This window comes from Rhinatrema bivittatum, chromosome 2, assembly GCF_901001135.1.
Source record: "Rhinatrema bivittatum chromosome 2, aRhiBiv1.1, whole genome shotgun sequence".
Classification (NCBI taxonomy): domain Eukaryota; kingdom Metazoa; phylum Chordata; class Amphibia; order Gymnophiona; family Rhinatrematidae; genus Rhinatrema; species Rhinatrema bivittatum.
The window spans coordinates 481,217,280-481,230,737 of NC_042616.1; the positions used below are offsets into that span (position 1 = coordinate 481,217,280).

A 13,458-nucleotide genomic window follows, 5' to 3' on the forward strand; every position below is an offset into this window, starting at 1 on the left:
AAAATTACCTTGCTATGCATTAAAGGCCTAGTGTGCATGCTAAACTGGGGTCAGAAGACGTTAGCAGAGTGTGATACAATGTAAGGCCTATGAACCAATGGTGGTTCCCATTGTCATTCCTTTTTCTTGGTTCCTGGTTTGCAATTTTTTTTTTTTTTTTGCCTACTACTCCAGAATTATCAAAGATCCATGCAAGATGAAGAAGAGGAGGCTTTTCATGTGGGCCAATGACATATAGGTGGTGTCTTGGCTGGTGCAGGTGAAAATGGAGATGATGTCAGCGGGCCACAGCAACAGAAGGCTAGCTGGAGAGAGACAGTGGCATCATCATCCTGTGCCACTAAGGAAGAGGAGGAGGAGGAGGCAGTCATGTCATTCTGTACCACTAAGGAAGAGGATAAACTGTTGGTGGCTGTTTGAACCAAGGAAAACAGCATCACTGGAAGAGGAGATCTGCAGCCTAGCTGAGATCCAGTCATATGTATTCAATGGAATATATGATTTATATAACTGATTGTAAGTGCTTGGAGATTCAAAACAGCTTTAGGGATTGCCACCAGTTCTCCTTTGATATCTTTCACAAAATAAGAAAAAGGGAAGTTGTGGACTGATGTGAAAGTTTTCTTTTAAATGACTTTAATTTGGATATGGCCCATAATCATTAGTTGTTCTTCTGGGGGAATTGGTACCGGAGGCCTTTGCCCTTAAAAAGGGCCCATTTTGGTAACAGGAAATGACACCACCTCATAATATATAAGGAACAGTGGTTTTACAGTATAGAAAAAGGGGCCAGTTATAATTGTCATGATCATTGCTGCCCTTGATGTGATTCATCCAGCCAATTACCATTGAACCAGAAATGTGAACTGGACATCAAAGGGCTTTAAAGGGGTGAAGATGGCGCCAGGAGCAAGTTGCATGCAGTGAAGCTCTCATTCCCATTGCTGATTTACCGTACTTAATTTTTATCTTGAATTTTTAATCTGATGGTTGGGAGGAAGAGGAAAGGAAGACTTAAGACCTACTCTGCTGTCATTGTATCTTCCTCAGTGGCTCGATTGACTCCGTTGTTCACCATGGTGAAGATGCTAAAGAAAGGTCTTTGGGGAGTTTAGAAGGGGAGGTTTTGCCTTGCCTCCCTTGGACTGTAATATCTTGTGTCACCTTGAAACCACAGCGGCCCGATGTACTCAACAGTGGATCATTTATTTTTACAACACATGTATTTACGAATAATAGGTTAACAAAGATCTTGGTTGTCATTGCCATTATTAGTATGTATAGTAGACACTTCAAAGCTAGAGGATTAACAGTGGTCTGGGCCTCCAGAGCTTATTTAAGTTGACCTTTTGTTTTGATTTGATTTCAGAACCCTTTTTCTTTCAGCCTTGAGACCCTCACAGACTGTAGAGAGGGCATGGTCAGATTGATTGTATACTTCTGAGGCAAGGTGGGCAGATTTCTCTCTGGTTTGCACTTCCATGCTCCATTCTCTCATCTTCTCACTCAGCACTTTCAAGACCCTTAATGATATATTTATTTTATTTATTAGTTTTTATATATCGACATTCGTGGGTACATCATGCCAGTTTATAATGGACAGAATCACCCACTCATGACTGGTTTGTCCTCTCCTTGAACTCTCTTCTCTCCTTTAATCTCCTTTTCTCAGGTCCAGTAACTCTCCCACTTCTCCCCATAGCGCTAATTAGTGACCTTATGTGACAAGCTCATTTTGATACAACTATTTATTTTCTTTTCTAAAGTTTGTATTGTGCTTTTCATTTAGGGGCAGTTTTCAAATGTGTACAAGATAGTTGCAAAATCTACGGATACTTTTACCGATGGACTTTGCCCTAATTCTCAGAGGGAATGTACTCCTGTACTTTCCTTTTGAAAACTGCCTTGGGAAAAAATACTCTCAGAGATTTGTACTTGCTTTTTCTATGGGTGCTTTTTCACTGCAAAACAAAGGGCACATTATACCCGCTTTCCTTCCCTGACCTTAACCCTGTCTCCAAGTTCAACCAACTTATGCTGCACGGAAAAGTACACATGTTGAGCCCCACATGTGGGCAATATTCAGGCAGCCAGTTTAATTAGAAAGACATAAATTGGGGGCAGTGTTTTTTCTGTAATATTTAATTCTTTTTTTTATAGGGTTTCATCCAATTTGACTGTGCAAACTGTATTGCAATTTAACCAGGACAAGAAGGTTAATATACCTGCAAGAGCTTTGTGTAATGTCTCCTCTGAAAGGCAATGCTTTCTATAGATTACTCCATTGTGACACTGGGTCAATGCCAGCTCCTAAGGAGATTGCTAAGCCATCCAGACCCCTTTCTATAGTATCCAGGGTTTGGGGGTAAATTCTAGTCAAGTACCGGTACTTGACTAGTCCTGCATATGCTGCATGTGTGTATACTCTTCTGTTGGGGAAGGAAGGCCCAGACTCATTCATATTCTGAAATCATACTACATCAGTAGTCCTAGTGGTATGGCTGTAGTCAAAATATGTGATATTTAGAAAGAAATGTGCAAAACAGGTTAATTTAATAGGGATGTGAATCGTTTTTTAACGATTAAAATTATCGCCCGATAATTTTAATATCGTCTTAAATTGTTATAGAACACGATACAATAGAAATTCTAACGATTTATCGTTAAAAATCGATAAATCGTGTTAGTGCGCACTAACGGGAGTTAGTGCGCACTAACTCCGAGTTAGTGCGCACTAACTGAAAATGATACAAATTGACACTTTCCAGGTCAGTAAAGGTCAGTTAGGAATGAATATGTGTTCCTATTGGCTGGCTGCCCTCTTATCTATTGATGTTAACCAGGTTCCCACTGAGGTGATGGTTGGGGGGATGGGAAATGGAAATGGAAACTCAGGAACACTAACAGAAAATGATACAAATTATTGACACTATCCAGGTCAGTAAAGGTCAGTTAGGAATGAATATGTATTCCTATTGGCTGGCTGCCCTCTTATCTATTGATGTTACCAAGGTTCCAACTGAGGTGATGGTTGGGGGGATGGGAAATGAAAACTGTTGGTAGTTGACAAAAAAAGTAATGTGATCAGTCAATATGACTAGAACCTGTGCCCTATTCCTGATACCAGGGGTGTTGTGATCTTCCTGCACTCAGTGCCCTATCCCTGATACCAGTCTGAGACAGCTCCCTCCCTGCATTACTAGTGAGAGGCTGGCTTCACAGACAGGGGGGAGCTGCCTGACCCTCACTCCTGACTTCCCCCATGTCCCAGCTAGTGAATGGTGTGTGGGTGAGGGGGGGGGGAGGATGGTGAAGTCTGAGACAGCTCCCTCCCTGCATTACTAGTGAGAGGCTGGCTTCACAGACAGGGGGGAGCTGCCTGACCCTCACTCCTGACTTCCCCCATGTCCCAGCTAGTGAATGGTGTGTGGGTGAGGGGGGGGGGAGGATGGTGAAGTCTGAGACAGCTCCCTCCCTGCATTACTAGTGAGAGGCTGGCTTCACAGACAGGGGGGAGCTGCCTGACCCTCACTCCTGACTTCCCCCATGTCCCAGCTAGTGAATGGTGTGTGGGTGAGGGGGGGGGGAGGATGGTGAAGTCTGAGACAGCTCCCTCCCTGCATTACTAGTGAGAGGCTGGCTTCACAGACAGGGGGGAGCTGCCTGACCCTCACTCCTGACTTCCCCCATGTCCCAGCTAGTGAATGGTGTGTGGGTGAGGGGGGGGAGGATGGTGAAGACTGAGACAGCTCCCTCCATGCATTACTAGTGAGAGACTGGCTTCACAGACAGGGGGGAGCTGCCTGACCCTCACTCCTGACTTCCCCCATGTCCCAGCTAGTGAATGGTGTGTGGGTGAGGGGGGGAGGATGGTGAAGTATGAGACAGCTCCTTCCCTGCATTACTAGTGAGAGGCTGGCTTCACAGACAGGGGGGAGCTGCCTGACCCTCACTCCTCCGGGGTATTGTGATCTTCCTGCACACAGTGCCCTATCCCTGATACCAGGGGTGTTGTGATCTTCCTGCACACAGTGCCCTATCCCTAATACCAGGGGTGTTGTGATCTTCCTGCACACAGTGCCCTATCCCTAATACCAGGGGTGTTGTGATCTTCCTGCACACAGTGCCCTATTCCTGATACCAGGAGTGTTGTGATCTTCCTGCATGCAGTGCCCTATCCCTGATACCGGGATGTGTGCAAGAAGATCCCAACACCCCCGGTATCAGGAATAGGGCACTGTGTGCAGGAAGATCACAACACTCCTGGTATTAATAGGGATAAGGCACTGTGTGCAGGAAGATCACAACACCCCTGGTGCCAGGGTTAGGGCACTGTGTGCAGGAAGATCACAACACTCCTGGTATTAATAGGGATAGGGCACTGTGTGCAGGAAGATCACAACACCCCTGGTGCCAGGGTTAGGGCACTGTGTGCAGGAAGATCACAACACTCCTGGTATTAATAAGGATAGGGCACTGTGTGCAGGAAGATCACAACACTCCTGGTATTAATAAGGATAGGGCACTGTGTGCAGGAAGATCACAACACTCCTGGTATTAATAAGGATAGGGCACTGTGTGCAGGAAGATCACAACACTCCTGGTATTAATAGGGATAGGGCACTGTGTGCAGGAAGATCACAACACTCCTGGTATTAATAGGGATAAGGCACTGTGTGCAGGAAGATCACAACACCCCTGGTGCCAGGGTTAGGGCACTGTGTGCAGGAAGATCACAACACTCCTGGTATTAATAAGGATAGGGCACTGTGTGCAGGAAGATCACAACACCCCTGGTGCCAGGGTTAGGGCACTGTGTGCAGGAAGATCACAACACTCCTGGTATTAATAGGGATAGGGCACTGTGTGCAGGAAGATCACAACACCCCTGGTGCCAGGGTTAGGGCACTGTGTGCAGGAAGATCACAACACTCCTGGTATTAATAGGGATAGGGCACTGTGTGCAGGAAGATCACAACACCCCTGGTGCCAGGGTTAGGGCACTGTGTGCAGGAAGATCACAACACTCCTGGTATTAATAGGGATAGGGCACTGTGTGCAGGAAGATCACAACACCCCTGGTGCCAGGGTTAGGGCACTGTGTGCAGGAAGATCACAACACTCCTGGTATTAATAGGGATAGGGCACTGTGTGCAGGAAGATCACAATACCCCTGGTATCAGGGTTAGGGCACAAGTTCTAGTCACATTGACTGATCACATTACTTGTTTTGTCAAGCTACCAACTGTTTCCATTTCCCATCCCCCATATACTGTCAGTGGGAAGCTTGGTAACATGAATAAATAAGAGGGCAGCCAATAGGAATACATATTCATTCCTAAACTGACCTTAACTGACCTGAAAAGTGTCAAATTGTATCATTTTCAGTTAGTGCGCACTAACTCCCAGTTAGTGCGCACTAACTCGAGTTAGTGCGCACTAATCGGAAAAAACGATTTTTAACGATTTTTTAACTAAAAAATCGTGCCTAACACGATTTTCTTGCCCTGCCACACGATTTCTATCGTTAAGACGATATGGAAAACGATTCACATCTCTATTTAATAATCCATTAAAAGAAGAACTGACATACTGTTTGTTATGCATTGCTTCATGATTCAAGCAAGAGACTAATAATGTTTGACGTTTTCTTTAATGCAGACACTTCATTTTGATGCTGTGGAAGGACTTCATGCAAACTTTCAGACCCTGAATGCAGCCATTAACAAAACAGGAACTTCCTACTTATTGAACCTTGCTAACCGCTTGTACGGAGAGCAAACCTATAAATTCATTCCGGTGAGTGAGTTTGTTAGCTTCTTCCAGAGGGCAAAAACAAAAGTTGGAACAGGTTAAAAGCCTATACGAGTCGTTAGAGCTGCATTTTAGGTTGGTTTCAAAGAGAAATGTGACATACTGTAACAGGCCGTTTATAATTCAGTAGCTTTTGGGCCCACTATTTGGGGTTTTGTTTTGAAACTTTATAATAGGTGGATACCTCTGTTGACCCCTGCCTCATGGTCTTGTTCCTTGGAGCTTTGGAGGACTCAAAACGAATTCAGTCTGTGCAGCAAAGTTGCCATTAACTGGATCAGAAGAAAGAGTTGTTAGAAATCCCAAAAGGGTGACTTTTTTTTTTTTTTTTTTTTTTAGCACAATCTTCTTTTAGAGAGGCAATAGATGGGTCTTGCTCCCTCTGCTCAAATGCAAAATATTAGCCAAATAACTATTTTACCTTTCTTTTTGGGGATGCTTTATTTGAGTGTTTCAATTAGATTTTTCTGTTAACAAGTTGCAAAATGGATTACCATGGCTACTGCACATTTTAAGGTTTTGAAGGCAAGAATGCACTTCTACCCATCCTGCCACTCCTCTATGCCAAATGTTCCTTCTTTTCTCCCCCCTGGTCTCGAAAATCAGGATTCAGTATGTAAACAGTAATGGGAGGTTAACATGTGTGCAGTGAACTCAACATCCCAACTTTGCAAATCTTTTCTGTCAAAACTGTCCTTACTTAAACTTTATGGAAAGGGCCAACTCCTCCTGATCCCTTCTCCTGTGGGAAAATCCAACTGGGTTCCCAGGGTAAGCCTTGGTGAATGGGATCACTCCAGTTGCGAGCCTCTCACCTTGAGGGGGAAAGCTCCTACAGGACCTAAATGGAGGGGTTCCTGGGCCTCACCAGCCCAGATGGCTGGCTCCCTCCAGACTCTTATGCTATGCTGAAGTATCCTCAGGCTCCTTTCCCACCAAATTTTGAATAAGATTATATATCTTCTGGAACACTCCTCTCACAGGATCTTCTTCCCAACCCTTTTAAAGGAACCAGAACATTATCTAGAACATTCCCATTGACCCATATGCAATCTATTCAGTTACCATTTATTTTGCCACCTAGTGGTAGCTTTCAGATACTGCACAACTGAAATTTCTTTCCTCCAGAAGACAACTTTAGGGCTCCCCACCCCCCCCCTCCCTCCCCAAGTCTCTTCCCAAGCCATACTCGTAGACCAAACTTGCAAGCACCTTCAAACACATTTTATGAAAATATACTACTGTTTCAGTTTGTCTGTCTGTGAAACCTGATGTCAGAGACTGGGGCTAGAAGTACAGGTATTCACAGCCTTAGTTGGGGTTCATGTGGCAGAAGAGGACATGGCCCAGTGCACTAAAGCACTCCTTCTCCTTCTGCTGGCCCAATCAATGGCGGTGAGAGAAGTATTAGCCACCCGCTACAGTGATAGCCTTTGGCTAGGAAGGATGAGCTCTGCCAAACTGCTTCACTTTTTAGTTTGATCTGTGACTCAGTATGGTGTCCCATATAATTCAAAATGCCAGTTAGGGCCCCATGGAGGAGGACTTGGCCCAATACAGTGACACGCTCTTCCTGCAGGCTCAATCAGGAGAGTCTGGAGGGAATGACAGGGAAGATGATAGGGGCATCAGCTTGGGGATGACAAGGTTATTGGATGGGAGGCTGAGAGTGGGATTGAACGGGAGCATGGGAGCAGGATCACTTAAGGTAGTGTTTCCAAACCTTTCCAAGCCTACATTAACAAAAATATTCTATGGTACATTTACTTTGGCTGAACAGGCAATACAAACATGGTGAGAACTTGTGACTAGAAGAAGAGCTAAGGAAGCACTGAAAGCCACAGCAGTGTTTTCTTACAAATTTTAAAACAAAGGTAGAGAGGGAACAGAGACACACATGGCAGACTGTTGGAGAAACATTGGGCTAGGGGATGAGATGGGGCTTTCAGAGGGTCTGGGAGATAAGAGCTGCATCAGCTGGGGGAGAGGGAGGGGATTGCATTGTGTTTGAGAGAGGGGATCAACTGGAGGTGTATTGTGCAAAAAAGAGAGATGAGGCTGGATATATGTATGTAAGAGATAAAGAATCACAGGGAAAGCATGTAAGAGAGAGCATATTATTGTTCTGCCTACTTTTAAAAAGCCCATGTTATCTGAAGAAGACGTTGCCAATTCTTGACTAGTCTCTAATCTCCCTTTTATTGGGACGGTTATTTAAAAGGTGGTTGCTGACCACTTAATGGATTTCTTGGTTAAAACAGTCTCCAGGATCCTCTGCAATCAGATTTGAGAAGGGGATATAATACTGAAACCACTCTTATCTCAGCTTGATGATTTAAAATTTGAGTGATGGAACCCCTAGAGTGCAGGTCCTGCTAGACTTGACAGCAGCCTTTGAATGAATGAACAAATGGAATAACATATATTAACTTTGGGTGTATCATTTTTGCATGGGGGGTAACCTACATGGAATGGCAGTTTCTATACTTAACACAAGGCATGGGGGTAACCTGCATGGAGCAGCAGTTACTACCATAAGCAACTTGCTGGGCAGAGTGGAAGGACCATTTGGTCTTTATCTGTTGTCATTTACTATATTACTACATCCTGGTTCATTGGCCATTGTTGCAGCAGCTACTTGTCTAGGGTATCAGATTTAGTTCTCAATTGGGTTCAGTCCTGTCTTTCAGGTAGAACCCAGAAAGTTGTTATGAAAGATTGCTGGAATGTGACACTCTTCAAGGGTCTATATTGTCTCCATTACTTTTTTACATGTACATGAAAACCCTAAGGAAACTGTTCTGGGATTACAATTTCAAGTCATTATATATGCAAATGACTTAAAATTGTATTTGAAATTGGGCTGTGATCCCTGGGTAGTGGTTAAGCAGCTTAATGCATTTCTGGACAAAAATGTAGCCTGATTGAAGGATTATAGACTCAAATAACTATTAAGATGGACTTGTTGTGGGTTGAAAATGAGATGATAGATCTGTGCCCACCTCAGACCTCCTTGCTATCCATTTACCTTGCTATATCTTATCTGCTTACTAGACCTTATCTATTTTATTTGGATTTATATATTTTGATTTTACATGGAAATTGTTTTTGGTAGGAGTAATTTACTCCAGATTTAATCAAAAGGAATTAAATTCAAAACACGAGTCAAAAAGGTGGGTAACTAGGAAGACGTAGGTAGATTAATTGTAGTGTTTTGAGGGTCATTGCCAGACAAATGTAAAATAAATCTATTGACTAAAAATACTTTAGGTTAGCTTTACATCCCTGTTCCCCTAGAAATTTTAACTGTATAACAAATCAACCAAATTATGATGCAGAAAGTGGTCCAGCAGCGAGAGGAAGACTTTCCAGTCTTCTGCACTGAGTGCCACTTGTATGAGTACCTCCCAGCTGGTGAGAGGCTGTATGTGTGCACTAGGTGCAAAAAGCTCCTAGCTCTCAGAGAATGAGTCTGATCTCTGGAGGCTAGAGTGGCAGTCCCGGAGAAGCTAAGGGAGGCAGAGGTATATAGAGGAGACCTTCAGGGATATAGTAGAGAAATCCCACCTCCAATCTGGTAGCTCTTGTGCTACCTTGGAGGAGAAAGGTGACCTGGAAGGAGAGCATCACCTTGATGAGGCAGGAAGTGGTCCTGTAGCTAGGACCTGCCCTCAAGGTGATGTAGCATCTTCTCCCACTGAAGATAGGTCTCCAGAGGCACATCCCCAGGAGTTAAGGGTTAGGACAGCCATTATAATTGGTAGTTCGATTATTAGGAAGGTTGATAGCTGGCTGGCTGGTGGACATGAGGATCGCTTGGTAACTGCCTGCCTGGTGCGAAGGTGTCGGATCCTGTGCATCACAAAGATAGGATTTTAGATAGTGCTGAGGAGGATCTGGCTGTCTTGATATATGTGGGTCCCGATGACATAGGAAAGTGCAGGAGGGAGGTTCTGGAAGACAAATTTAGGGTTTTAGGTAGAACTCTACCCTAGAGGTTCTGGATTTCAGCTATCTCGGAAATGCTACCTGTTCCATGTGCAGGAATCCTGAGGCAGGTAGAGCTCCAGAGTCTCAATGCATGGATGAGATGAAGGTGCAGGGAAGAGAGTTTTAAATTTGTTAGGAACTGGGCTTCATTTTGAGAAAGGAGGTGCCTTTTCCAAAAGGATGGGTTCCACCTTAACCAGAGTGGAATCAGGCTGCTTGCACTAACCTTTAAACAGATAATGCGGCTTTTATACTAGATGATGGAGGAAACCTGACAGTCGCTCAGAAGCACATGGATCAGAATGATGTATCTTTTAACGGTACTAAGAGAACAGGGAAAATAAGGCATCCCAATAGAGAGGATGCAATAAATACCAAAGTGGATCAGGTGTTTTTAAATAAAGTACAAAAATATTCCAAATTAGCCCTGTAAACGGTTGAGTAGGTTATTAACAAATGAAAAACATACTTTGAATTGTTTGTATACAAATGCTAGAAGTCCAAAAAATAAGATGAGAGAGTTAGTGTATAGCACGATGAAAAGGTAGATATAATTGGTATCTCAGAGACCTGGTGGAAGGAGGATAACCAAAGGGACATTGTGATACCAGGGTACAAATTATATCAAAATGATAGGATGGATCAGTTGGTGGAGGGGTGGCAATATTTATTAAAGAAAGCATTGAGTCAAACAGGATACAAGTTCTGCAGGAAACAAAATGCAATGTTGAATCTTTATGGCTAGAAATTCTAGGTGAAAAGGGGAATAAAATAGTAGTGGGGTGTAATACTGTCTACCTGGCCAGAATGAACAAATGGCTTCTCTGATTTCTTTTAGCATTTTATTATCTAACAAAATCAACAGCACAGTAATAAATGATTTAAATTACTCTAGTATTGACTGGGTAAATGTTAAATCAGGACATTCTAGAGAGGTAAAGTTCCTTGATGAAATAAATGGCTCAGCTGGTACCAACAAGAAGTGTAATTATTTTATATTTAGTCTTTAGTGGAACACAGGATTTGGTGCGAGAAGTAACAATAGTGATCACAACATTATAACTGGAGAGAGCACACTAAAGAAATCTACTGCAACAGCATTTAATTTTCAAAAAGGTGACCAAGATAAAACGAGAAAAATGGTTAGGAAAAAACTGAAAGGAGCAACTGCAAACAATAAGAGTTTAGATCAGGCATGGATATTGTTTAAAAATACAATCGTGGAAGTCCAACTGTATTCCAGACATGAAGGCTAAACGACTACTGGCATAGTTAAGAGGTAAGAGAGACTATAACATCTAAAAGAACATCTTCCAAGAAATGGAAAAAGGATCCGAATGAAGAAAACAGGAGACAGCATAAGCACTGGCAAGTCAGGTGCAAAGCATTGATAAGGAAGGCAATGAGAGAATTTGAAAAGAAGCTTGCTGTGGAAGCAAAAACTCATAATAAAAACATTTTTGTGGTAAAAAGCCTGAGAAGGGATTCAGCTGGACCGGTAGATGATCAAGGGGTAAAAGGGACAATTAAGGATGACAAACCCATAGTAGAGACTAAATTAATTATTTGCTTTGGTATTCATTGAGGAAGATGTAAGTGTTACGCTCTGTGGCCACAGATGGCTGCAACCGCTATTGCTCACCTCTTTTTGCTGCCTTGGCTCCATTGGGTGAACTTGCGGCCTCTGCCAGCTACCATCGGCCCTCCGGCCTTCGCTCCTGGGCCAACCTGTGCAGCATGGACGCTGTCGACCGCCATCTTACCCATGGAGTTCCCTAGGCACGCTTGCGCGCTCCCCAACCTGCTTTAACCATGTCACGGTGGGAACCTCGGGGGCGTCCTCACCTGATGACATCACCCCGCTCCGATATTTAAGCTAAGGTGCCAACTGACAACCACCTAAGCTGTGCCCCTATTTAATATCGTTGGAGACAAGGTACCTCCATTCCCCCTCTGGCTTTGGGAAGGAGCATAACTGATCTACTTACCCTTGGGGGTCTCTTCCTCCATATATAGTGAAACAATTTACATTGCCATTGGGAGATCCTATCGTCAGGAATTAAAATTGGCAGAGTTTGAAACAAATAGCTAAGTCTGGAGAGTATAATCATTTTCACAATTGAGATTATCCCAAACCAAGAAAAGGGAGCTCTATCCCATGCCTGGAGATCCCTCTGTATAGATCCCCATATCTACTCATAATTCAGTCTATATAAATCTTCCATCTTATCCCCAACAGTCATCCCTAAGTATTTGACTCCTGCAGGAGCAATTTTAAATGGGAAATTGCTTTTAATAGTTGTCACATGATCTGGAGGTAATGTGACATTTAGAAACCCCAATTTTTCAGTGTTTAATTTATATCCAGACAGGATACCAAATTGAGTAAGTTCCGCCATAAGGAAAGGCAGAGAATCAGCTGGGTTGGCTACTGTAAACAAGACATTGTCAGCAAACATTGACAACTTATTCTCAGCCTCCCTTATCTGTAGGCCTTGAATTCCCCTGTTCTCCCGAATTTTAATTGGCAAAGGCTCTAAGTAGAGAGCAAATAACAATGGCAAGAGGGGTCATCACTTTCTAGTTCCTCTGCCTATCGGGAAGGCTGGAGAGTACCCACCGTTCACTTTTATACAAGCACTGGGGTTGGAATAAAGTTTCTTTATCCAGACTATGAAGTTCTCCCCCACCCCGAACCGTGTTAGCACTGCAAATAGGTACTCCCAGTGTACTAGATCAAACGCTTTCTCAGCATCTATCATGAGGAGTCCCCATAGGAATCTTGGCTTCCCTAGCCCACCACATCAGGTCTACCACTCTTCTCACATTATCTGCAGCTAATCTCCCCGGAATAAACCCCGTTTGATCCAGGTGTATCATCTACCCTGCTATCCTTCCCAACCGTTTAGCCATAATTTTGGCTAATAGTTTAAGGTCTAGATTCAGAAGGGAAATAGGCCTAGAAGACCCACATATTGTGCCATCTCTCCCAGGTTTTAAAAGCACCATGATTCACGCTCTGTTAGTGTCTGGTGCTATAGTACCCTCATTAAGTAACTCATTAAATGCCACAGCTAATGGTTGGGCTACTACTTCAGCCAATTGTTTATAGAATCCTGCCGAAAAGCCATCGATCCCCGGCGACTTGCCCAGCTTCAACTCTCCTACTGCTTGAGCTACTTCCTCAGCTGTTATCAATTTATTCAAGCTGTCCAATCCGCGAGCATCTACTTTAGGAAAGTTGACCCCTGCCAAATAGTCATCTATATTGGACTTGGTGATATCTTTTCTTGATTGGGACAGTTCCTCATAAAATTGGGAGAACCGAGCCTAGATAAGCGCATTGATCGTAACTACCTTGCCTTGTCTATCCCTAATTTTCAAGATTTAATTTTGCATGTCCCTAACCTCGAGGGACCTCGCCAGGAGTCTGCTAGCTTTGTTGTCACCCTCAAAGTGTTCTTGGCGAATTTTATCTAGATGAAACATGATGGTCTTGGCATCTAAATCATGCAACTCCCTTCGCAACCCGTCTAACTTCCGCCCAAGATTCTGATTATGTCTAAGTTCCAACTTTCCAATTTTGTAGAGTAGGGTCTCCCTTTTTTTCTCTCTATTTCTTTTTAGGTGAGAGGCTTTAGCTATCAAGTGCCC

At 43.5% G+C, this 13,458-nt stretch overlaps 1 protein-coding gene across 1 annotated transcript in view; it reads left to right on the forward strand.

The window, feature by feature from the left end:
• Positions 1-13,458, forward strand: part of LOC115085008 (leukocyte elastase inhibitor-like) — a 70,741-nt gene that overhangs the window by 26,695 nt on the left and 30,588 nt on the right. The window contains 1 exon segment of the mRNA XM_029590514.1: positions 5,662-5,799. Coding sequence (XP_029446374.1) covers positions 5,662-5,799 — 138 coding nt within the window.